This window comes from Taudactylus pleione, unplaced genomic scaffold (assembly GCF_031769625.1).
Source record: "Taudactylus pleione unplaced genomic scaffold, aTauple2 ptg000540l, whole genome shotgun sequence".
In the NCBI taxonomy this organism is placed as follows: Eukaryota; Metazoa; Chordata; class Amphibia; order Anura; family Myobatrachidae; genus Taudactylus; species Taudactylus pleione.
The window spans coordinates 123,660-146,717 of NW_028284942.1; the positions used below are offsets into that span (position 1 = coordinate 123,660).

At 47.8% G+C, this 23,058-nt stretch overlaps 1 protein-coding gene across 1 annotated transcript; it reads left to right on the plus strand.

Annotated features, from left to right (window-relative positions):
• Positions 1–38: 38 nt before the first annotated feature.
• LOC148500907 (uncharacterized) lies at positions 39–22,659 on the plus strand. The gene is made up of 5 exons (XM_088451186.1): positions 39–119; positions 5,914–5,980; positions 6,098–6,195; positions 6,324–6,528; positions 18,493–22,659. Exons 1-5 carry the CDS (start codon positions 48–50, stop codon positions 19,653–19,655), a joined length of 1,605 nt encoding a protein of 534 aa, XP_088307312.1. The 5' UTR covers positions 39–47; the 3' UTR covers positions 19,656–22,659.
• Positions 22,660–23,058: the final 399 nt, after the last annotated feature.

Below are 23,058 nucleotides of genomic sequence, written 5' to 3' on the forward strand. Positions count from 1 at the left end.
CAGGGTATTGGTTCGTTTCTTCTGACGTCATCAGGTAGCGTTGGATCATGGGATCAGACTATGTGACCACTCACACACAGAGTCCCCGGGTCCTGCAGGCTGCATTGGAAGAGACTAAGGTCAGAGAAGGCTCTGGGGGCAGTGTGAGGGGAAAAGTTGGGGCATGTGGGGTAGAGGGCAGTGTGGGGGGGGGAAGCTGTGGCATGTGGGGTAGAGGGCAGTGTGGGGGGGAAGCTGTGGCATGTGGGGCAGATGGCAGTGTGAGGGGGTAGCTGGTGGGTATGTCGGGCAAATAGCAGTGTTGGGGGAAGCTGGGGGCATGTGGGGCAGATGGCAGTGTGGGGGGAAGCTGGGGGCATGTGGGGCAGATGGCATTGTGAGGGGGAAGCTGGTGGGTATGTGGGGCAGATAGCAGTGTTGGGGGGGAAGCTGGGGGCATGTGGGGCAGATGGCAGTGTGAGGGGGAAGCTGGGGGCATGTGGGGCAGATAGCAGTGTGAGGGGGAAGCTGGGGGCATGTGGGGTAAATGGCAGTGTCGGGGGCAAGCTGGGGGCATGTGGGGCAGATGGCAGTGTGGGGGGCGCTGGGGGTATGTGGGGCAGATGGCAATGTGGGGGGGAAGCTGGGGTCATGTGGGGCAGATGGCAGTGTGGGGGGAAGCTGGGGACATGAGGGGCAGATGGCAGTGTGGGGGGGAAGCTGGAGGCATGTGGCGCAGATGGCAGTGTTGGGGGAAGCTGGGGGCATGTGGGGCAGATGGCATTGTGAGGGGGAAGCTGGTGGGCAGGGGTACCATGCAATGGAAGGGATGGGAATGTAAGAAAGCATAATGGAATTGATAGGCTAGGCAGGGCTGTGTCTATAAAGTTTCTTGCACGCCCCCTCTGCCCACCCCCCACTGTCTCATGTGCCCTCTGCCTACCCCCCACTGTCTCACATGTGCTCTACCAGCCATTGCACCCACCATGTATACTGGCACAGTTTCCTCACCGCCAGCCTGGTGCTTATGCAGGTGTGGGGTTACCCTGGGGTGTTACATCACTGAGAGTCACTGACACCATGGTAAGAGCTGGGGTCACAGGGAGCAGTTCTGTGACAAGATGGCCGCACAGGTCATAGTCAGACAGGATCCCTACATGATCCCTACACCATCTATCACATGAGTTCTGTCTGCAGCTCCGTCCTGTGCCCTGGCCCCCGCATCCTGCCCATCAGCTTTACTGACCCTGAGCAGATCAGGGACTGGGCACTGGTCAGCGTACAGAAGGAGGGGAAGTGATGGCAGGAACGGGCAGCTGTACCCTCTGTGTAGCACTGAGATGCCCATTCCAGCACCTGCCCTAGGTACTATTCCCTCTCCCCTGGCAGCGCCAGCTACAACCAGATGTTTTTGAATAGAGATTCGCTAAAAATTGTTACATTGTGCATATGCGCGGCGGCCATTTAGTGCCGGGAGGGGGCTGGGGGCTGTCAGCAGCTGCCGGAGTGCAGGGATCCCCCCCCAGTGTGATGGAAAATGGGGTAATGACACATGGTCTCACCCCTAAAATGTAGCATCAGTGGGTGTGGCCTAGTAAAGCCCCTCCCCAGCATTACAGAATGTGGGGGCTCTGGGGCACCTGCTGTCACACCATCATGTTGGAGAAGTGCTGGGGTTACGCGGATCACCATGGGCAGGACGGGGAGTCACCGTGTAACCCTCATAGAGGGCGTTATACTACTATCATGGGGCGACTTAAATAACGATGGACCCCTCTTTCTGAGGAATTAGTGATTAGTGCCCCCACCCCAGCTTATCTAATAGATAGTGTGAGTATTATGTTTAGGTTATGTGCGCTGGCTGTATCTGTGTGGTCATACTGTTCCTGGTTATGTGCGCTGTACGACCCTGGCTGTATCTGTGTGGTCTTACTGTACCTGGTTATGTGCGCTGTACGGCGCTGGCTGTATCTGTGTGGTCATACTGTACCTGGTTATGTGAGCTGTACGGCCCTGGCTGTATCTGTGTGGTCATACTGTACCTGGTTATGTGCGCTGTACGGCGCTGGCTGTATCTGTGTGGTCATACTGTTCCTGGTTATGTGCGCTGAATGGCTCTGGCTGTATCTGTGTGGTCATACTGTACCTGGTTATGTGCGCTGTACGGCCCTGGCTGTATCTGTGTGGTCATACTGTACCTGGTTATGTGTGCTGAACGGCGCTGGCTGTATCTGTGTGGTCATACTGTACCTGGTTATGTGCGCTGAACGGCGCTGGCTGTATCTGTGTGGTCATACTGTACCTGGCTATGTGCGCTGTACGGCCCTGGCTGTATCTGTGTGGCCATACTGTACCTGGTTATGTGCGCTGTACGGCCCTGGCTGTATCTGTGTGGCCATACTGTACCTGGTTATGTGCGCTGAACGGTGCTGGCTGTATCTGTGTGGTCATACTGTACCTGGTTATGTGCGCTGTACGGTGCTGGCTGTATCTGTGTGGTCATACTGTACCTGGTTATGTGCGCTGTACGGCGCTGGCTGTATCTGTGTGGTCATACTGTACCTGGCTATGTGCGCTGTACGGCCCTGGCTGTATCTGTGTGGCCATACTGTACCTGGTTATGTGCGCTGTACGGCCCTGGCTGTATCTGTGTGGTCATACTGTACCTGGTTATGTGCGCTGTACGGCCCTGGCTGTATCTGTGTGGTCATACTGTACCTGGTTATGTGCGCTGTACGGCGCTGGCTGTATCTGTGTGGTCATACTGTACCTGGTTATGTGCGCTGTACGGCCCTGGCTGTATCTGTGTGGTCATACTGTACCTGGTTATGTGCGCTGAACGGCGCTGGCTGTATCTGTGTGGTCATACTGTACCTGGTTATGTGCGCTGTACGGCGCTGGCTGTATCTGTGTGGTCATACTGTACCTGGTTATGTGCGCTGTACGGCGCTGGCTGTATCTGTGTGGTCATACTGTACCTGGTTATGTGCGCTGTACGGCCCTGGCTGTATCTGTGTGGTCATACTGTACCTGGTTATGTGCGCTGTATGGCCCTGGCTGTATCTGTGTGGTCATACTGTACCTGGTTATGTGCGCTGTACAGCGCTGAGGACCCCTTGTGGCACCATATAAATAAGGGAGAATAATAATAGATACATGGGTGGGTCTGGGGCATATAGTGGGTGAGGTATTACCCCTCCAGCTACTGCTCCATGTCTGCATCCATTTGACCCATCGCCCACATCTGGTTGTAGTGCTCAGTGTAACTTCTGTCCTGAGGAGCACAGAGCTTACTGGCTGGGTACAGGCCCTTCTAGTCTGCCCTGTAAGTGACAGCTGGGGGATGTAGGGAGAACATGCCATATACACCCTGCAGGGGGCGTGCATGAGACACTTCCTGTGTCACCCAGATGTGATGGGAATATGGCTGCTGGGGTCACTGCACGGCTAATCCTATAGTGCTACGTTACTTAGCAAGCGTTATAGGTCTATAGGGTGGGGGGAGTGTGTATAATAACCAGGGGCTCAGGGCACAGGAAAGCCCCCCACTATTAGCTGTATAATGCCAGCCTATCCTGCAGCAGGGTACAGTTGTGGCACGGTAACAGGGCAAGCCTGGGCAGTAACACAGGGGTCCTGCTTACCAGGGTTACCAGACACACATAATATGTATTGGGTGAGTGACCCAGCCTCCAGCCCATGTGCCCGGTCATGGCAGTGTATACGCTGCCCAGGTGCTGTGTAACAGGGATGTCTCATGGTGCTGCCCCTTTGCAGCCAGGCATCCTGAGGGTAATAATTACTCATGTACGTGTAGTTCTCTGGCACAGCCATGCAACCCCTCTATGCCCGTGTGCCCACAGCCCTACGCTGCATTACACACGAGCATCTGCCATAGCTTCCAATAACATGGCACAGTCTGACGGCCCAGAGCTGTGTGTGAGGCCATCATACCCCATCTGATATAGGGCTGTGGGCTGCCAGCATAACGGTGTGTGGGGCCTATTAGACAAGGCTGTATGAGCAGCTCTGTACAGCCAGGTGACCATGTTGTGCAGCACATAATGTGCCTATAACTCCTGTCATGGGGCTTATGCAGGTGTGGGGTTACCCTGGGGTGTTACATCACTGAGGGTCACTGGCTGACACCATGGTAAGAGCTGGGGTCACAGGGAGCAGTTATGTGACAAGATGGCCACACCATATCTAGTCAGACAGGATCCCTACATCTATCACATGGGTTCTATCTGCAGCTCCGTCCTGTTCCCTGGCCCCGGCATCCTGCCCATCAGCATTACTGACCCTGAGCAGATCAGGGACTGGGCACCGGTCAGCGTACAGAAGGAAGGGAAGTGATGGCAGGAACGGGCAGCTGTACCCTCTGTGTAGCACTGAGATGCCCATTCCAGCACCTGCCCTAGGTACTATTCCCTCTCCCCTGGCAGCGCCAGCTACAACCACATGTTTTTCTCTAGAGATTCTCTAAAAATTGTTACATTGTGCATATGAGCAGCGTCCATTTAGTGTAAGGAGGGGGCTGGGGGATCTGGGAGTGTCACAGTGACATCACTTATATCTATAGTAATAATACAGGGACATGACTGAGGAGGTGAGGGGATCTGGGAGTGTCACAGTAACATCACTTATATCTATAGTAATAATACAGGGATACAACTGGGGAGGTGAGGGGAACTGGGAGTGTCACAGTGACATCACTTATATCTATAGTAATAATACAGGGATACGACTGGGGAGGTGAGGGGAACTGGGAGTGTCACAGTGACATCACTTATATCTATAGTAATAATACAGGGACATGACTGGGGAGGTGAGGGGATCTGGGAGTGTCACAGTAACATCACTTATATCTATAGTAATAATACAGGGACATGACTGGGGAGGTGAGGGGATCTGGGAGTGTCACAGTGACATCACTAATATCTATAGTAATAATACAGGGACATGACTGGGGAGATGAGGGGATCTGGGAGTGTCACAGTGACATCCCTTATATCTATAGTAATAATACAGGGACATGACTGGGGAGGTGAGGGGATCTGGGAGTGTCACAGTGATATCACTTATATCTATAGTAATAATACAGGGACATGACTGGGGAGGTGAGGGGATCTGGGAGTGTCACAGTGACATCACTTATATCTATAGTAATAATACAGGGACATGACTAGGGAGGTGAGGGGATCTGGGAGTGTCACAGTGACATCACTAATATCTATAGTAATAATACAGGGACATGACTGGGGAGGTGAGGGGATCTGGGAGTGTCACAGTGACATCACTTATATCTATAGTAATAATACAGGGACATTACTGGGGAGGTGAGCGGATCTGGGAGTATCACAGTGACATCACTTATATCTATAGTAATAATACATGGACATGACTGGGGAGGTGAGGGGACCTGATAGTGTCACTGTGACATCACTTATGTCTATAGTAATAATACAGGGACATGACTGGGGAGGTGAGGGGATCTGGGAGTGTCACTGTGACATCACTTATATCTATAGTAACAATACAGGGACATGACTGGGGAGGTGAGGTGATCTGATAGTGTCACTGTGACATCACTTATATCTATAGTAATAATACAGGGACATGACTGGGGAGGTGAGGGGATCTGGGAGTGTCACAGTGACATCACTTATATCTATAGTAATAATACAGGGACATGACTGGGGAGGTGAGGGGATCTGGGAGTGTCACAGTGACATCACTTATATCTATAGTAATAATACAGGGACATGACTGGGGAGGTGAGGGGATCTGGGAGTGTCACAGTGACATCACTTATATCTTTAATAATAATACATTACAATACAACTTGGGGATGTGTCTGGGTGATGACTGCATCATTGTGTGTGTCAGGTTCCTATAAGGTGTCAGGATGTCACTGTCTATGTCTCCATACAGGAGGTGGAATATATAGACGAACACAAGGACGTGATGATGGAGAATCACCGGCCCCTCACATCACTGGGTAAGAGGAGATTGTCATTTATTGTACAGGGGAGAGCAGGTATAGGGGGCTTCTATATACACATCATCTGCTAATTACATATATACAATGTTCTCAGTCACTGTGTGTCTCCTACAGATGGACCCAGTAATAGAAATACCCCAGAGAGATGTCCCCGTCCTTTTTATTCCCAGGATTGTACAGAGGAGAATCACAGGATCTCACTGGATCATCAGGTAGATACCAGTATACCAAACTGACTGTGACTATATGATCTATAGAGAATCTGTGTGTGTATTATACACTGATATTTTACTGTTTATTCTCAATTAAATTATACTGGATTATTTTATGGGTCTTTTAGAGTGAAGATCTCGCTGATATTAAGGTAGAAGATACAGAGGAAGAAGAGACGTATGTGACTGATATGAAGGCAGAAGATACAGAGGGAGAAGAAGAGACGTATGTGACTGATATGAAGGCAGAAGATACAGAGGGAGAAGAAGAGGCGTATGTGAGGTGTGATCAGCAGTGTAAGGAGGAGGAAATCCCTACAGATATCAGCACAGGTGAGTAATAAACACTTATTACAGAAAAGAGTCACATATTCTCCTTTCTCAGTCACTACAAAAATCTCTTATCCTACACCCTCCACTGTCAGTACAAACTAATGAGGGAAATGTATCTGCCCAGTTGGAGAGTCAGGACCCATCAGCCCCTATTATACTCCTGCTCTCCCCATCACATCATGTCACTGTGTGTTACCAGCCCAGAGATCTGACCAGTGTCGTCCCCACACTCTCTGGTGTATCTCATACATCAGGAGTCATCAGCCCCTATTATACTCCTGCTCTCCTCCTCACATCATGTCACTGTGTGTTACCAGCCCAGAGATCTGACCAGTCTCCTCCCCACACTCTCTGGTGTATCTGATACATCAGGAGCCATCAGCTCCTATTATACTCCTGCTCTCCTCCTCACATCATGTCACTGTGTGTTACCAGCCCAGAGATCTGACCAGTCTCCTCCCCACACTCTCTGGTGTATCTCATACATCAAGAGCTATCAGTCCCTATTATACTCCTGCTCTCCTCCACACATCATGTCACTGTGTGTTACCAGCCCAGAGATCTGACCAGTCTCCTCCCCACACTCTCTGGTGTATCTCATACATCAGGAGCTATCAGTCCCTACTATACACCTGCTCTCCCCCCTTACATCATGTCACTGTGTGTTACCAGCCCAGAGATCTGACCAGTCTCCTCCCCACACTCTCTGGTGTATCTCATACATCAAGAGCTATCAGTCCCTATTATACTCCTGCTCTCCTCCACACATCATGTCACTGTGTGTTACCAGCCCAGAGATCTGACCAGTCTCCCCACACTCTCTGGTGTATCTCATACATCAGGAGCTATCAGTCCCTACTATACACCTGCTCTCCCCCCTTACATCATGTCACTGTGTGTTATCAGCCCAGAGATCTGACCAGTCTCCTCCCCACACTCTCTGGTGTATCTCATACATCAGGAGCCATCAGCCCCTATTATACTCCTGCTCTCCTCCTCACATCATGTCACTGTGTGTTACCAGCCCAGAGATCTGACCAGTCTCCTCCCCACACTCTCTGGTGTATCTCATACATCAGGAGCCTTCAGCCCCTATTATACTCCTGCTCTCCCCCTCACATCATGTCACTGTGTGTTACCAGCCCAGAGATCTGACCAGTCTCCTCCCCACACTCTCTGGTGTATCTCATACATCAGGAGCCTTCAGCCCCTATTATACTCCTGCTCTCCCCCTCACATCATGTCACTGTGTGTTACCAGCCCAGAGATGTGACCAGTCTCCTCCCCACACTCATCATATCTTTGTCTACTACCAGCTACTCATGTTCTTTAGTGTCCACTACAAAAATGACCTTTGTTGATGGTCCTCCCCATGCCCTTCAATGGGATATTACCCATGATCCTTCCTGACCACTACTGCCTGACATTATCAATGATCACTAATGGTAATAACATCTTTGCATGTGATTTCTTGTACTGATTTTATTCTGTTTTACCAGAGATATGAACCACATCTGTATAGATATCTTTTAGGAAAGTATTACCTTTTCTGCCTGGAGGTCCACAGCGAGAGCAATGCTGGATCCCGATTGTTTAAAATGTGGATTTTTCTGTTCCATTGTATTTTTGCTGATTCATTTGAGTCCAGCTGGTTCTTTTGCATGTTCCAGTAGATCCCCTTAGAGGTTAGAGCGTATCTAACCTCCAGTGGAGATATTAATTCCTAGAGAGATACAAACTGGTCCTTTTACATTTACTGAGATAGAGATCAGGAGAGTGTGAGGACACAGCAGGATACAGCTAGTATGACCTGTGTGTGATATAATGTATAGACCATGCCTGCACTCTGTTACACATATGGAGATAGAGATCTGGAGAGTGTGAGGACACAGCAGGATGCAGCTAGTATGACCTGTGTGTGATATAATGTATAGACCATGCCTGCACTCTGTTACACATACTGAGATAGAGATCTGGAGAGTGTGAGAGTGTGAGGACACAGCAGGGTGCAGCTAGTATGTCCTGTGTGTGATATAATGTATAGACCATGCCTGCACTCTGTTACACATACTGAGATGGAGATCTGGAGAGTGTGAGGACACAGCAGGGTGCAGCTAGTATGACCTGTGTGTGATATAATGTATAGACCAAGCCTGCACTCTGTTACACCTACTGAGATGGAGATACGGAGAGTGTGACGACACAGCAGGGTACAGCTAGTATGACCTGTGTGTGATATAATGTATAGACCATGCCTGCACTCTGTTACACATACTGAGATGGAGATATGGAGAGTGTGGGGGTGCAGCTAGTATATCCTGTGTGTGATATAATATATAGACCATGCCTGCACTCTGTTACACATACTGAGATGGAGATATGGAGAGTGTTTGGACACAGCAGGGTGCAGCTAGTATGACCTGTGTGTGATATAATGTATCGACCATTCCTGCACTCTGTTACACATACTGAGATGGAGATCCGGAGAGTGTGAGGACACAGCAGGGTGCAGCTAGTATGTCCTGTGTGTGTGATATAATGTATAGACCATGCCTGCACTCTGTTACACATACTGAGATGGAGATATGGAGAGTGTGAGGACACAGCAGGATACAGCTAGTATGTCCTGTGTATGATATAATGTATAGACCATGCCTGCACTCTGTTACACATACTGAGATGGAGATCCGGATAGTGTGAGGACACAGCAGGGTGCAGCTAGTATGTCCTGTGTGTGATATAATGTATAAATCATGTCTGCACTCTGTTACACATACTGAGATGGAGATCCGGAGAGTGTGAGGACACAGCAGGGTGCAGCTAGTATGACCTGTGTGTGATCTAATGTATAGACCATGCCTGCACTCTGTTACACATACTGAGATGGAGATATGGAGAGTGTGAGAACACAGCAGGATACAGCTAGTATGACCTGTGTGTGATATAATGTATAGACCATGCCTGCACTCTGTTACACATACTGAGATAGAGATCTGGAGAGTGTGAGGACACAGCAGGGTGCAGCTAGTATGACCTGTGTGTGATATAATGTATAGACCATGCCTGCACTCTGTTACACATACTGAGATGGAGATCTGGAGAGTGTGAGGACACAGCAGGATACAGCTAGTATGACCTGTGTGTGATATAATGTATAGACCATGCCTGCACTCTGTTACACCTACTGAGATGGAGATACGGAGAGTGTGACGACACAGCAGGGTACAGCTAGTATGACCTGTGTGTGATATAATGTATAGACCATGCCTGCACTCTGTTACACATACTGAGATGGAGATATGGAGAGTGTGAGGACACAGCAGGATGCAGCTTGTATGACCTGTGTGTGATATAATGTATAGACCATGCCTGCACTCTGTTACACATGTTGGGGTACAGCCGGGCACCTCTTATTATAGTTGCACAGTATGGAGATGTTGGGGTACAGCCGGGCACGTCGTATTATAGTTGCACAGTATGGAGATGTTGGGGTACAGCCGGGCACGTCGTATTATAGTTACACAGTATGGAGATGTTGGGGTACAGCCGGGCACGTCGTATTATAGTTACACAGTATGGAGATGTTGGGGTACAGCCGGGCACGTCTTATAGTTACACAGTATGAGATGTTGGGGTACAGCCGGGCACCTCTTATTATAGTTACACAGTAACTAATTCCCATATAATCTTTCTTCTTCAGGGTCCAAAGGTTCCACAGGAAGACCTTGGGGTATAGCTGGATCCCGGGCACCACACAGTTAAAAGCTTTTCTCCCAGGATGCACTGGACCATCCTCCTCTATACCCCGAGCCAGGGGCACCTCAGTTCTAGTTGTGCCCGGCCATAGTCGGGTCACTGTTTGCGCAGGGGGGCTGATTAGCAGCCCCAAAGCTATTTTATTTTTATGAGTTGATATTTTTTTCTTTTCACTCTTCAGAGCGGCAGCGTCGGACTGTCCATAGGCCGTCTGCGCCGGTGCTGTGACGCCAGTACAGATCTGGGAATCTCAGCGGGACTTCGGAGCATGTGCTAGCCAGACTCCGCGAGACTCCCTGGACTGCTGCCGGGTCTACGGGGACAGATAAGAGCGGATCACCATTTGCGGTGATCCGCGTGTTAAGCAGTCTTTACCTCCAGTCTCTGGGGACAGACCGGAGGTGCTGGCAGTGGCAGCAGGCCCCTCATACCCTGCGTGTCCACTAGACCACCAGGGATTTGAAACTGGTAGCGGGAACCAGCGTCCCGGGGTTAATTGCCGGCCAGGGGATACAGCCTTCCCTGTTTAGCGGCTTCTCAGCACAGCGCGCCTTTCCGCTAAGGTCTGGCATTGCTGAGCTGTTCTCCTCCTATGGCTACGCCCCCTCTGAGGTCTCCGGCGGCCATTTTCTCTGGTGCATTGCAGATCTCTCTGGACAAGTGTGCGGACCAGTCCCTCTGTATATCTTTCCCCTGGGGTCAGTGTATACAGCACTATAGCCTTCCCAGACACTGAATCTGGGCAGCTGATTGTAGTGCCAAGTTGCAGTAGGTATTTTCGATCTGCATTGTATGTCACTTATGCCAGCGCTAACTTTTTTTTTTTCTCAATTCTGTCAGTCTATATCTATCCCTTTCCTTTTCCTACAGCCCTGACCGGTGTGTGGAGGGAGGTTTCCTTGATTATATATCTCTATATATCAATTATTTGTGAGTCTGTCACATGTGTGCTGCACGGTGCCGTATTGTTGGACCAGTGTTTTGCATATCTTGTGGGTACTCAGTTTTGCGCTTCCTGATTTCCCGTATATATATTATAAGGGCACAGTCGGCCTTTTGGGGTTCAGGTAATTGAGAAAGTTACAGTTTTAAAACTATTACCTCACGAACCCACCATTATACAGATAGAAAGTTTCAATTTGTTGCGCAGCCTCAGTAGGAACCTCCAGCAGGTGTACTCACTGTGGCTTCACTCGGGTGCACCAAGATGGCTGTCATCTGCTTGCGGTAGCGGCGATGAGCTCAGGGGAATTAGACTGGCGTTAGCTGCGGCCGGGACCAGGGGGGTAGTGGGCGTTAGCTCCTGCCGGGACCCGGGGACGGTAGAGGGCATTAGCGGCAGTGGTGCAGACATTAGGACCCAGGGGAGGTAGCAGCACACAGATGCTCGGATCTGAAAGATCTGTGATACCTGCATCTGTGTTTAAATAAACAAACTCAGAAGGAAATACAGGATCAGTGAGATCCGTCTGTGCTTCTGTGTTTAATTTAAAAAAAAAAAAAAAAGCCTGTTTAAAATAAAAAAAAATGTCGTGGCCTCCCCCCCAAAAACAACAACCAGCTCCGGGCTATGGAGACCCAGTACTGGTTTTGCTAAATAAAGGGGACAAAAAACGGGGGCTCACCCGCATCAGGCTTTTCATAACCAGTCCTGGTTGTCAAAATACGGGGGACAAATGACGTAGGGTGGTCCCCCGTATTCAGCACAACCAGCACTGGGCTCTGAGCCATCCCTGGTTCTGGAAATACAAGGCAAAAAAGGGTAGGGTCCCCCTGGATTTACCAGAACAGGCACCGGTCCGGTTCTAGCGGGGGGGGGGTGATGCCACAGCCAGGGAAGCCCTTTCACCGAGCCCCCCAGTGAAAGCATCAGGCCAGGTATCCCTGGAGAGCTGGGGACCCCCCTCCAGGGCATCCCAGGCTGATAGCCCGGGGCTATCCACGGCACCCCTGGCCGGTGGGTGCCGGGTTGATTATGTAAAGTGTGGTGCAATTAAAGTTAAAATATTGGCTTTTGCTGCGGAACTACAGTACCCAGCAAGCCTCCCCTGCATGCTGGTACTTGGAGAACCATAGCAAAAGCAATATTAAAAGACCACAGAACACAAAGTAAAATTTTATTAAAACTAACATGCGCACACACACGTACTCACTATCTCACATACTCACCTATGTATCCCTGTAGCCAATCTGTCCTCTTCTCCATTAGATAATCCTATGGAGTACCTGTAATAAAAAATCCATACTCTCCTCCTCCTATACGTGGATCTGTCTTCTTCCAAAGTAGGCAAGTGGCAAAAAAAAAAAACACAACAACACGAACATTAGTAGTGTCCTCTAAGGACACTACACATTCAATTTTTAACATAAATGCACAGGGCCATATTCAGAGGCAGAAAGTCCGTGGTCAGACTGTTCACCATCATCGCCGTTTTTCAATGGGATAAAGTATCGGGCGTGTGCCCACTTATCCCCGTATTCAATTAGGAATCGGCAAAAACGGGATCCAGCGGAAAGGTAAGTATCAATGTCCTGTCACTTTCGGGGAAATCTTCCTGTCACCCACCAAAAGATGGTCTGACATGGAGGATCACTATGGGTACCCCCGATTTGGCATGCTGAAGGTAATAGGAGTTTTTAAACAGCCGTGGAAGGTGCATTAATGCGTCTTTGAAGAAGTGGTGAAGAATAGCATTTAGCTTTCTTTTTTTGTAAAAATAACTAGTCCCATCAAATTTGGGGTACATGTAAATGGGTGCAAGCATATTTTTAAAAATATGCTTGCACCCATTTACATGTACCCCAAAAATTCTTAAAAAATCCACCTGCTGCAACCTCCCGCATTCTAGAAAACACCTACCGCATACTTAGGGACCCCCCCTGAGTCAATTTCGCTAGTTTTTAAGTTTGTCCCTCAAGTTTTTTTTTTTCCGCCCCCAAAATTAAACACTTTTTTTTGGGCTGTCCTACGCTTGTTTTTTTTTTAAAAAATGTACACAGATTACTTTAAGGGAACATTCCAAAGGCTGCAGGGTACTTTTTTTAATTCTATTCCCCAATTCTGCAATTTTTTTCGCCACCTAAGCAGTGGTGAAAACTTATCCCCGTTTTGTTACATAGACTTTTCACACCTGCGAAAAGACTTTAAATTTGAATATGGGAATAAGTGAAAATGGCGAAAATGACATCGGCGATGACTTTTCGCTCCAAATTGAATGGCCCATAGATGGATCTCACTGATGCGCCCGTGCATTTGTGACTTACTGATTTTATTTTCTCAGGTGCATGCCCAGTACCGGTCAGCCCTCTGTCGCCCACTGCTGTCGCTACCCCGCACACATACAGCCCACCCCTGCAGCCGACTCTCGCCTCCTGTGTGCCGGCCCCTCTTCCACCTGCGCTAGTGTACCATTTTGTTGCCCTTCTCCCCTACAGGTGACCCGGTTTGCTCCTCCAAACCCTGATAGTTAATACATTTTAAAAAAGCAATGAAATTCCATAGACAAAAAACCTTAAGGTTTCACATGTCCCATTAGGGCTTCTTAGACATGATCTGAAATTTCACAAAACCTACTGAATTTCTGCCACTCAAACTCTAAAAAGCAATGAAATTACGATCATTAAGGCTGACACCTTAATTTACGTGTTCCTTGCATAATACAGATATGGAATGCCATGACACAATGTGGTTAACTGCAGATTCAGCACTCTCACAGAATGAGATTGCTGTCACTCACAAAATGGTGGAGCTATTAATTTACAGAATTGTGTGCTCATTGGAATACCAAACAGCCATCCTTCTCTCTCTGGGTATCCCGCAAATATTGCAGTCTACTCCTGGGCCTCAAACTGTTGCTCCCTATCGGGGGTTACCGCTCTACATGCAATCCCCTCTTGTACCACAATAACCTGTCATTTCCTTCCAGGGACTTACGCAAGCTGTGCAACCACCCTGGGTGGATGTTTTCTCTAGTTCAGTTCAGAGTTTGGCAGCTTCATCTACCATGGCCTGTCAGACCATGTTGCGGAATGAAAGACCTCAGAAGGCATCTAAAGGCGTCCTGTATTGTCATCCCAGTCTACGCAACTCTCAGACATGGACTTCTCATCAGATGATGGGGAAATGGCTGGGGTGTCTGATTCGGATTCCCCTGCACTGGAGGTGGAGCCCAAATCCGCTATTAATGTTCCAGCACTGGTAACGGTGGTCCGATCCATACTAGATATAGAGGATGACGTAACTGCCCCTAAATCCAAATACCCTGAGTTTAAACAGGCTACGGTGACTTCGGCAGTTTTCCCTCTTTCTGACCAGTTGGCAAACCACATGGCGCAGGCCTGGCAATCGCCTGGTAAGAGATATCAACTTCAAAAGAATTTTGCCTGTTCCCTGAGGTCATTGCAAGAAGTGGAAATCACCACCTGCAGTGGATTCTCATGTTACTCACCTGATTAAGAGCGCTATTCTGCCTATGCCTTCCATTTCTTCTCTGAAGGATTCTACAGACAGGAAGGTGGAGACATGCCTGAAATCAATTTATTCTCTCTGGAGCTGTGGCCCATCCGTCCATGGCTATCTCTTGGGTGGCTAAGGCCATTGAGCACTGGCAAATGTTCTGGAGGACACCTTCCCCAAGGAGGCCCTTGAGGCTCAAATGTCTCTAGTGGGCCACATGATGGATGCAGCTGCCTATATTGGTGAGGTTGCTTTGGATGCCAGCTTACTGACCTCCAGAGTCTCGGCCGCAGCCATGTCTGCTCGCTGCTCTTTGTGGTTACACTCCTGGACGGCGGATGCTGTCTGAACGATTTTCTGTCAGATTATCTGTCAGATTTTTTAAAGTGTAATGAACGATTTTTTTGAACTACAAATGATTTTTGCATATTCCCTTAATGAAAATAGTTGAGTTGACAAGTCTGACTGAACTACAAACATGAATGCGCATGAACGATAATCGTTCATCGTTTGACTCAGAAAGTGAACGATTTTTTCAAACGATATTGTTTAACTATAATCGTTCAAAAAATAGTTGTGTGTAAGCAGCTTTAGAAACAGGCCTGGGGTGCCAGACAGAGGATAAACCCTCAGCCTGATGGGACGGGCCTCCCTCTGGGGGATCCCAGGGTGGGAGGCCGACTTCTTCAGTTTGTCCAGTACTGGTGTCACCCAACCAAGGATGCATGGGTAAAAGAAGTGGTCTCTCATTTTCATGAAAGACCTCCCCACCAGTTTTTCTGCAGGAGCCCTCCTCTAGACAAGACCAAGGCCTTACAGATTCAGAAAGCCTTAGACTCCTTGCTGAAAGCAGGGGTTATTTTTACAGTTCCACTATCTCAGCGCGGGACTGGTTACTACTGTACTCTGTTTCTGGTTCAAAAGCCGAATTGGCCGGCCTATCCTCAACCTCAAATCTCTGAACAAGTTCCACCGGGTGCCCAGGTTCAGGATGTAAACTTTACGATCCATCATACTGGCTATGGAACCTGAGGATTACATGGTATCACTGGACATTCAGGATGCATATATACATGTCCCCATAATGCCTTCCCACCAGCATTATCTGTGGTTTACTATACTGCAACAACACTTCCTATTTCGGGAGCTGCCCTTTGGCCTTTCCACGGCTCCAAGGGTATTTACCAAAATTATGGTGATCATGGCAGCCCACCTACGGCGTCAGGGTATACAACTCCTGCCGTACCTAGATGATCACCTGTAGTTGGTGGGCTCTCCAGAGGTACTTCAGCAACAGTTGCACCTGACGATCGCTTGTCTACAAGCGCACGGGTGGCTGATCAATTGGAAAAAGTCCTCATTCCCTCACACACAATGGTTAATTTGGGAGCCTTTCTGGATTCTCATCAGCAGAGGATTTTTCTAATTCCAGAAAAGATCTCTCTGCAACTGTGGGTGCGCAATTGCCTGCTCTTTCGCCTGGTGTCGGTACACTTGGCAATGCAGGTTCTAGGATCCATGGTGTCCATATTCGACGTGGTGGAATATGCCCAGTTCCATTCAAGGCCCCTGCAGGGACTGATACTATCCAAGTGGAATGGATTACCCCACCAAATCAGGACTCAGACGCTGGTGCACCTGTCTCTGCCTTGGTGGCTACAAACAAATCATCTCACCAAGGGTTGCCCCTTTTGGATCCTGGACTGGGTACTTCTCACAATGGACGCCAGTCTCCGTGGATGGGGCATGGTGAATGGCCCAAACTTGTTTCAGGGCCATTGGACAGCAGACGAAGCTTTCCTTCCAATCAACATATTGGAACTTCGGGCTGTGTACAGGGCCCTCAGGATGACAAGACACATATTTCACGGAAAAGCCGTGCAGGTTCAGTCCGACAATGCCACCACGGTGGCTTATTTCAACCATCAAGGAGGCACTCGAAGTTGGGCAGCAATGACAGAAGTGTCACGCATCCTGACTTGGGCAGAGAGTCACTTCCTGGCCATTTCGGCAGTGTTCATTCCGGGAGTCCTCATTTGGGAAGCGGACTTCCTCAGCCATCACAACGTGCATCCAGGGGAATGATCTCTTCACCAAGAGGTGTTTCAACTCCTAGTGGACAAATGGGACCTCCCAGAGGTAGACCTCATGGCCTCCCGTCACAATCACAAGTTGCCAGTGTACGGGTCCAAGACAAGAGATGCCGAAGCAAGCTTAGTGGACGCTCTGTCAGTGAAGTGGACCTTGCAGTTTGCGTACCTGTTTCCTCCAGTATCCCTGGTTCCTCAGGTTCTTTGGAATTTCAAGCAAGACGGAGGCATGGTCCTGCTGGTGGCTTCAGCTTTGCCCAGACGTCATTGGTAATCAGATCTTCGGAGTCTCTCCATCGACACTCCGTTCCTGCTGCCTCAACGCCCGGACCTGTTGTCTCGGGGTCCTTGTCTTTACCCAGACCTGGATCATCTGTCTTTGGCGGTGTGGATCTTGAGACATCCATCTTAAGGTCCGAGGGATTCTCTAGCTCGGTCATCAGCATGATGCTTCGAGCACTTAAGCCAGGATCTACCACAGAGTGTGGCATACATATTCTTAGTGGTGTCGCACAAGGCGTTCGACCCTCAAGTGTTTCGTATTTCCAGAATATTAGCATTCCTTCAATCTGGTTTGGACCTCCGCCCTGGCCTCGTTGAAAGTGCATGTCTCTGCACTATCTGTGTGGTTTCAACGAAGGATAGCTCCGCTCCTGGATATCCACACCTTTTTCCAGGGTGTTCTCCAGATTCAACCTCCCTTTGACCCTCCGGCGGTAGTTGAGATTTGGCGGTAGTTATTCAGGCCCTCCATTTGAACCACTAGATTCGGTGGAAATTAAGTGGTTAACAGCTAATACTCTTTCTTCTGGCAAATGCATCTGTTAGGAGGGTGTCAGAATTGTGGGTTCTCCTGTTGTTCTCCCTTTCTGATATTTCACCAGGATAAGGCTGTGCTTCGCACTCGCTCTGAGTTTCTTCCTAAAGTGGTTTCTAATTTCCACATTAATCAGGAAATTATAGGACCGGCCTTTCTGTCACCTGAGCTCTCAGCGGGTGAGACCTCCTTGGATGTGGTTCGTGCTCTCAAAATGTATGTGGACCGGACCAGTTCCCTTCGGAAATTGGAATTCTTATTAATGCTCTTTGGATTTCACAAAAAGGGATGGCCAGCCAACAAACAAACATTGACTAGATGGCTTCGTATAGCTGTCTCCAGAGGCTTACACAAAGGCAGGCTTGCCTGGTCCGGCTTCTGTTAAAGCTCATTCTACTCGGTCTGTGGGCCCCTCGTGGGCAGTCTCCCTGTGGAGCCTATGGATCCTGAAGAAGAAAATGAGAGTTATGGTAAGAACATACTCTCTTTCTTCAAAGTCCATAGGGTCCACAGGGCACCCGCCACGACGCACCTGGTTTCATGTGGGTTCTCATGTTGGTCACCTGTTTTACGTCTCCTTCTCTGTGAGTGTGATTTTCAAGTGTTCCAGTCTTCCTTCTCGCTTTTTCCTCCTCCGGCCTATGGCTACTTACCAACTGAGGTGCCTCGGGGGCGGGGTATAGAGGAGGATGGTCCAGTGCATCCTGGGAGCAAAGCTTTTAACTGCGTGGTGCCCGGGATTCAGATCCAGCTATACCCCAAGGTCTCCCTCTAGACCTTATGAACTTCGAAACCAAGCATTAACCAAGGTAAGTTCTTACCATAACTCTCATTGTTCCCAACAGATGGACACAGCAGCAGGAATAACTCTGGGAGACGTCTCATATCTCCAGATGGTGACGTAGATGATAACTTCTCAAAGGACTCTCCGGGAGAAAACCCCATTATCCCCAGTATACATCCAGCATCTCACAGTACAGATATATCATCTGATCCCTCTAACCATGAAGAATGTTCCCCTGATAATCCCAGTAGTGTTACACACAGCTCAGATCACACAGGTGATAATCCATTGTCATGTTCTGAATGTGGGAAAGGTTTTACCAAGCAGATCAGTCTTTCTATACATCAGAAGAGAGTTCACGCAGCTGAGAGGCCTTTTCTGTGTTCTGAGTGTGGGAAATGTTTTCCGCTGAAAGGAACTCTTACTAGACATACAAAGATTCACACAGATGAGAGACCATTTACATGTTCTGAATGTGGGAAATATTTTTTGCGTCAGGGAACACTTGATGTACATCAGAGAAGTCACACAGGTGAGAAACCATTTTCATGTTCTGAGTGTGGGAAATGTTTTACACAGAAATCAAAACTTGTTATACATCAGAGACGTCACACAGATGAGAAACCATTTTCATGTTCTGAGTGTGGTAAATGTTTTACACAGAAATCAGATCTTGTTATACATCAGAGATGTCACACAGGTGAGAGGCCATTTTCATGTTCTGAGTGTAGGAAATGTTTTACAGGGAAATCAAATCTTGTTAGACATCAGAGAATTCACACAGGTGAGAAACCATTTTCATGTTCTGAGTGTGGGAAATATTTTACACATAAATTAGATCTTGTTATACATCAGAGAAGTCACACAGGTGAGAAACCATTTTCATGTTCTGAGTGTGGGAAATGTTTTACACAGAAATCATATCTTGTTACACATCAGAGAAGTCACACAGGTGAGAAACCATTTACATGCTCAGAGTGTGGGAAATGTTTTACACAGAAATCAGATCTTGTTAGACATCAGAGAAGTCACACAGGTGAGAAACCATTTCCATGCTCTGAGTGTGGGAAATGTTTTACACAGAAATCAGATCTTATTATACATCAGAGATGTCACACAGGTGAGAAACCATTTCCATGCTCTGAGTGTGGGAAATGTTTTACAAGTAAATCCGCTCTTTTTAGTCATCAGAAACATCACACAGGAGAAAAACGATGTGTATGAGCATCTAGATATATATATATATAGAAATTGCAGCGATATGTGCAGTATTGTAATATAATTGGAAATTATCAGAAGAAGCATAAATATAATGTTAACCTAGATTGCTGTTCCTGCTTAGTGAAGGATAAATGACATTTGCATTATCACACTATGGGCCTGATTCAGCAGCAGAAGCAAATGCAGCTGCAGTCTCTTACAGATAGCAGGTGCTAATATATGCTAATGCCGAGGCACAGCCGCCATAACCATGCCCACTGCTGCCTTCTCATTATAATCCAATGTCACCTTCCTGTGTAGTCATCGGTACCATTGCCGCACATCAAGCAGTCACACAGCATTTACATCAGGTCTGACCAGCCGCAAACACTGCAGCTCTCCTGACACGCAGAGAGGTCTCATGCTGCAGCTGCCATCGCTATGGCTAATTTATACACGCCCATGACATGGCGATCATACGGACAGACACGCCTATGACATGGCGATCACACGGACAGACACGCCTATGACATGGCGATTACACGGACACACGCCCATGACATGGAGATTACACGGACACACGTCTGCAGGACATGGCGATCACACGGACAGACACGCCTGCAGTACATGGCGATCACACGGACAGACACGCCTGCAGTCTAACGTCCACCCCCGTTACTCCCCCCCAAATGCTGTCACCCTGCCACTCACTATGTGATGTATTCCTCTGTGCGTCCGTAATCGTAATGTGATCGCTGTGTGTGCGCAGTGTGACTTAGACGCAGGCGTGATGGCAAACATTCGCTCTATCTGTGTAACTATCGTCATTGTGTCCGCTGGTGAATCAGCCCCTATACACTAATATATTACATTTTATTATATATCCACACGGATGTCACCAACATAGGGTTCCTACAGGTTCCTCATGTAATGGCTTTCAGTTTCCTTATTCTGTCAGATCAGAGGTTCCCAAACTCCGCTATTACAGGCCGGGTATTAAGGATATCCATGCTTGAGCACAGGTCACTTAATTAGTGCCTCAGTCAGTTTGAATTAACAATGTGGATTAAAACATGGATATCCTTAAAACTTGGATTGTAATGGCAGAATTTGGGAAGCTCTTTATTAGAATATTATTGTGCTATTGGCCTATTTGTACAGTAACAAGACCACGTGATGTAATATAGGGACATAACTAATCTGTCATCATGACAATGTGCTGGGGATGTAATATGGGAAGTGGGAAACTATGACATCATGTGATGACTGGGCTGTAAGTGATGGGGTGAGATGGGCGATATAATGACATCTGTAATCTCTGATTTTATCTAACTGGATCCAGTATTCTCTGGTTGGGTTTCCTGGTAAATGGATCTCTAATCTCCTTACAGCAGTCTGATGTCTGGTTCCTTCTAATTAGATCCTCTGTAACCTACTTACACTATTCCAAAAGATAAGGACATTACAATGATTATCACTTATGTAATTGATACATTATTAGATAATGTAATTAGTGTTGGGACACAGGAAGCTGCTGGTCCTGGTATAAACCACTAACAGTGATGTCCATTAAGTGCATCAGGCTCCCGATATCCCCAGCAGAATACAGATGTGAGCAGGGTACGTAGTAATGGAGGAATAATACAGGGACATCACAGGATAAGTAGGATCAGTACAGATTGTCCTCAGTATGTCCTGCACTGTCTCACCTCCCACAGTGGTGACACCACCAGTAATGTGCAGGGTCAGGAGATGGAGATTATTTGTAGTGAGGAAATCACAGAAAGGACAATACAAGCTTTGTTATACACCTACAGATATGAGATAAAGAGTTTGGTAACAAGTAAGAAAATCAAACACTGCATGGACCTGTCTGACGTCCATGTGGGGTAACACAGCTGCGTGTGGCACTTGTTTGTTAGTATATACCACACTTTTTGACCTGAATGTTTTTGTACATTGTTAGTAAAGCTGGAATAGTGACCAGTTGTCCTTTTGGTGGTGCACATGTTCTGTGATGGCCTAGGTGTAAGATCTTTGTTTTGTGTTTTAGCTTTATCCTAACTTTGCTTTTAGTATCTTTATACTGTGACTGTCTTAGTGTCCATTTCTCATACCCAAACAAGAAAGGTTTTGTCTTACACGTGTGCCCCTCTTTCCTGTCTCCTGTCACTGTGACACCGCTCTGGTGTTGGGGATTTGCTCTCTGATGGGCACCTGCATGGATACACTGGCTTGTCCTGTTATTACCTCCTATCATGGTGTATATATATCAGTATATTGTTAGTACATATGTATTAGATAATATGTCATCTCTATTGTATGTGTGCCATGGAGGGAATGACAGCACTGTGCGAGTATCATATCCTGCAGCTTATAATACATGAGTAATACAGAAATGACACATTGTACACAAGCCATGAATAATAACAGGAATTGCTCTGTATGAGGAACTGGATGTTACAGGACTATTATGTGCAGGATGTTACTCTCATCATTAATGTAAGGACCATATTATACCAAAGAGAGAAAGCCAGGACAGCTATTCCTCATGGATGGCTCCTAATACGTACAGACCCCACCTGATGGAAAATGCCAGGATGCTGCACATCTCTGAGCGTTGGATGTATGATCTGTTATCTATATACAGGTGCACAGCACAACGTCACTGTACCAGTATGCCGGGAGCCTCACATCATTACTCTGTTCTGTTACCTAGCTGTATCCATGTCAGTCTTGTCTGATCATAGCTGTAATGGAGTTATATGAGCTGAAATACTCTGTGCTGCTGTTACCATTCTTTTAGTTACAGATTTCCAGCTCCACCCACCTTATCTGCTGCTTGTGTGTCTGCTCCCAGGTTTGCAGGATACAGCAGCTGCTCATTGTATAATCTGCTTTTCTTGCACTATTCTAGCAGCAAAACATTCACACAGTAATAGTAAATAAAGTAATAAATATTCAATAAATAACTTTCCAAGTGTTACTACAGAAGAAAACTGTATTCTTGTAACCTTGCAATAAAATGACTCTGATGTAGAAAATTCTGCCTCACTGCTGTGTTTAGTGATAACTTGTGTATAAAGGAAAAGGCGAGGTGTGGGGGGAATGAGGGAGAGGGTGATATATAATAATATAATGTTCAGTTATCAAGAAATGTAATTCAAGCCCATAATGTGGTGTAATAGGTACGAGGACCTGTGTATAATGCAGTGCAGTGGCGGGCTGGGCTGGGGGCCAGGGTGCCATGTGCCCCCCGGGCCGCAGCGTCATGCGGGCCGCGGGCCGGTGCAGTCTGTGTCACTGTGACACAGGCTGCACCGCGTGTGTAGTGCTGACCGGACGGAGTTCGGTCAGCGCTACACTGACAAACACACAGCCGCCGTCTGTCAGACACTCATTAGCTGCTGCTGCGCCCACTGCGGGA

Excerpts from the sequence above, each read along its gene's own strand:
- LOC148500907 (XM_088451186.1), top strand. The coding sequence starts at position 48 with ATGGGATCAGACTATGTGACCACTCACACACAGAGTCCCCGGGTCCTG. Across the intron at positions 120-5,913 it reads CTGCATTGGAAGAGACTAAG|GAGGTGGAATATATAGACGA; the intron begins GTCAGAGAAGGC and ends GTCTCCATACAG. Across the intron at positions 6,529-18,492 it reads CCCTACAGATATCAGCACAG|ATGGACACAGCAGCAGGAAT; the intron begins GTGAGTAATAAA and ends TGTTCCCAACAG.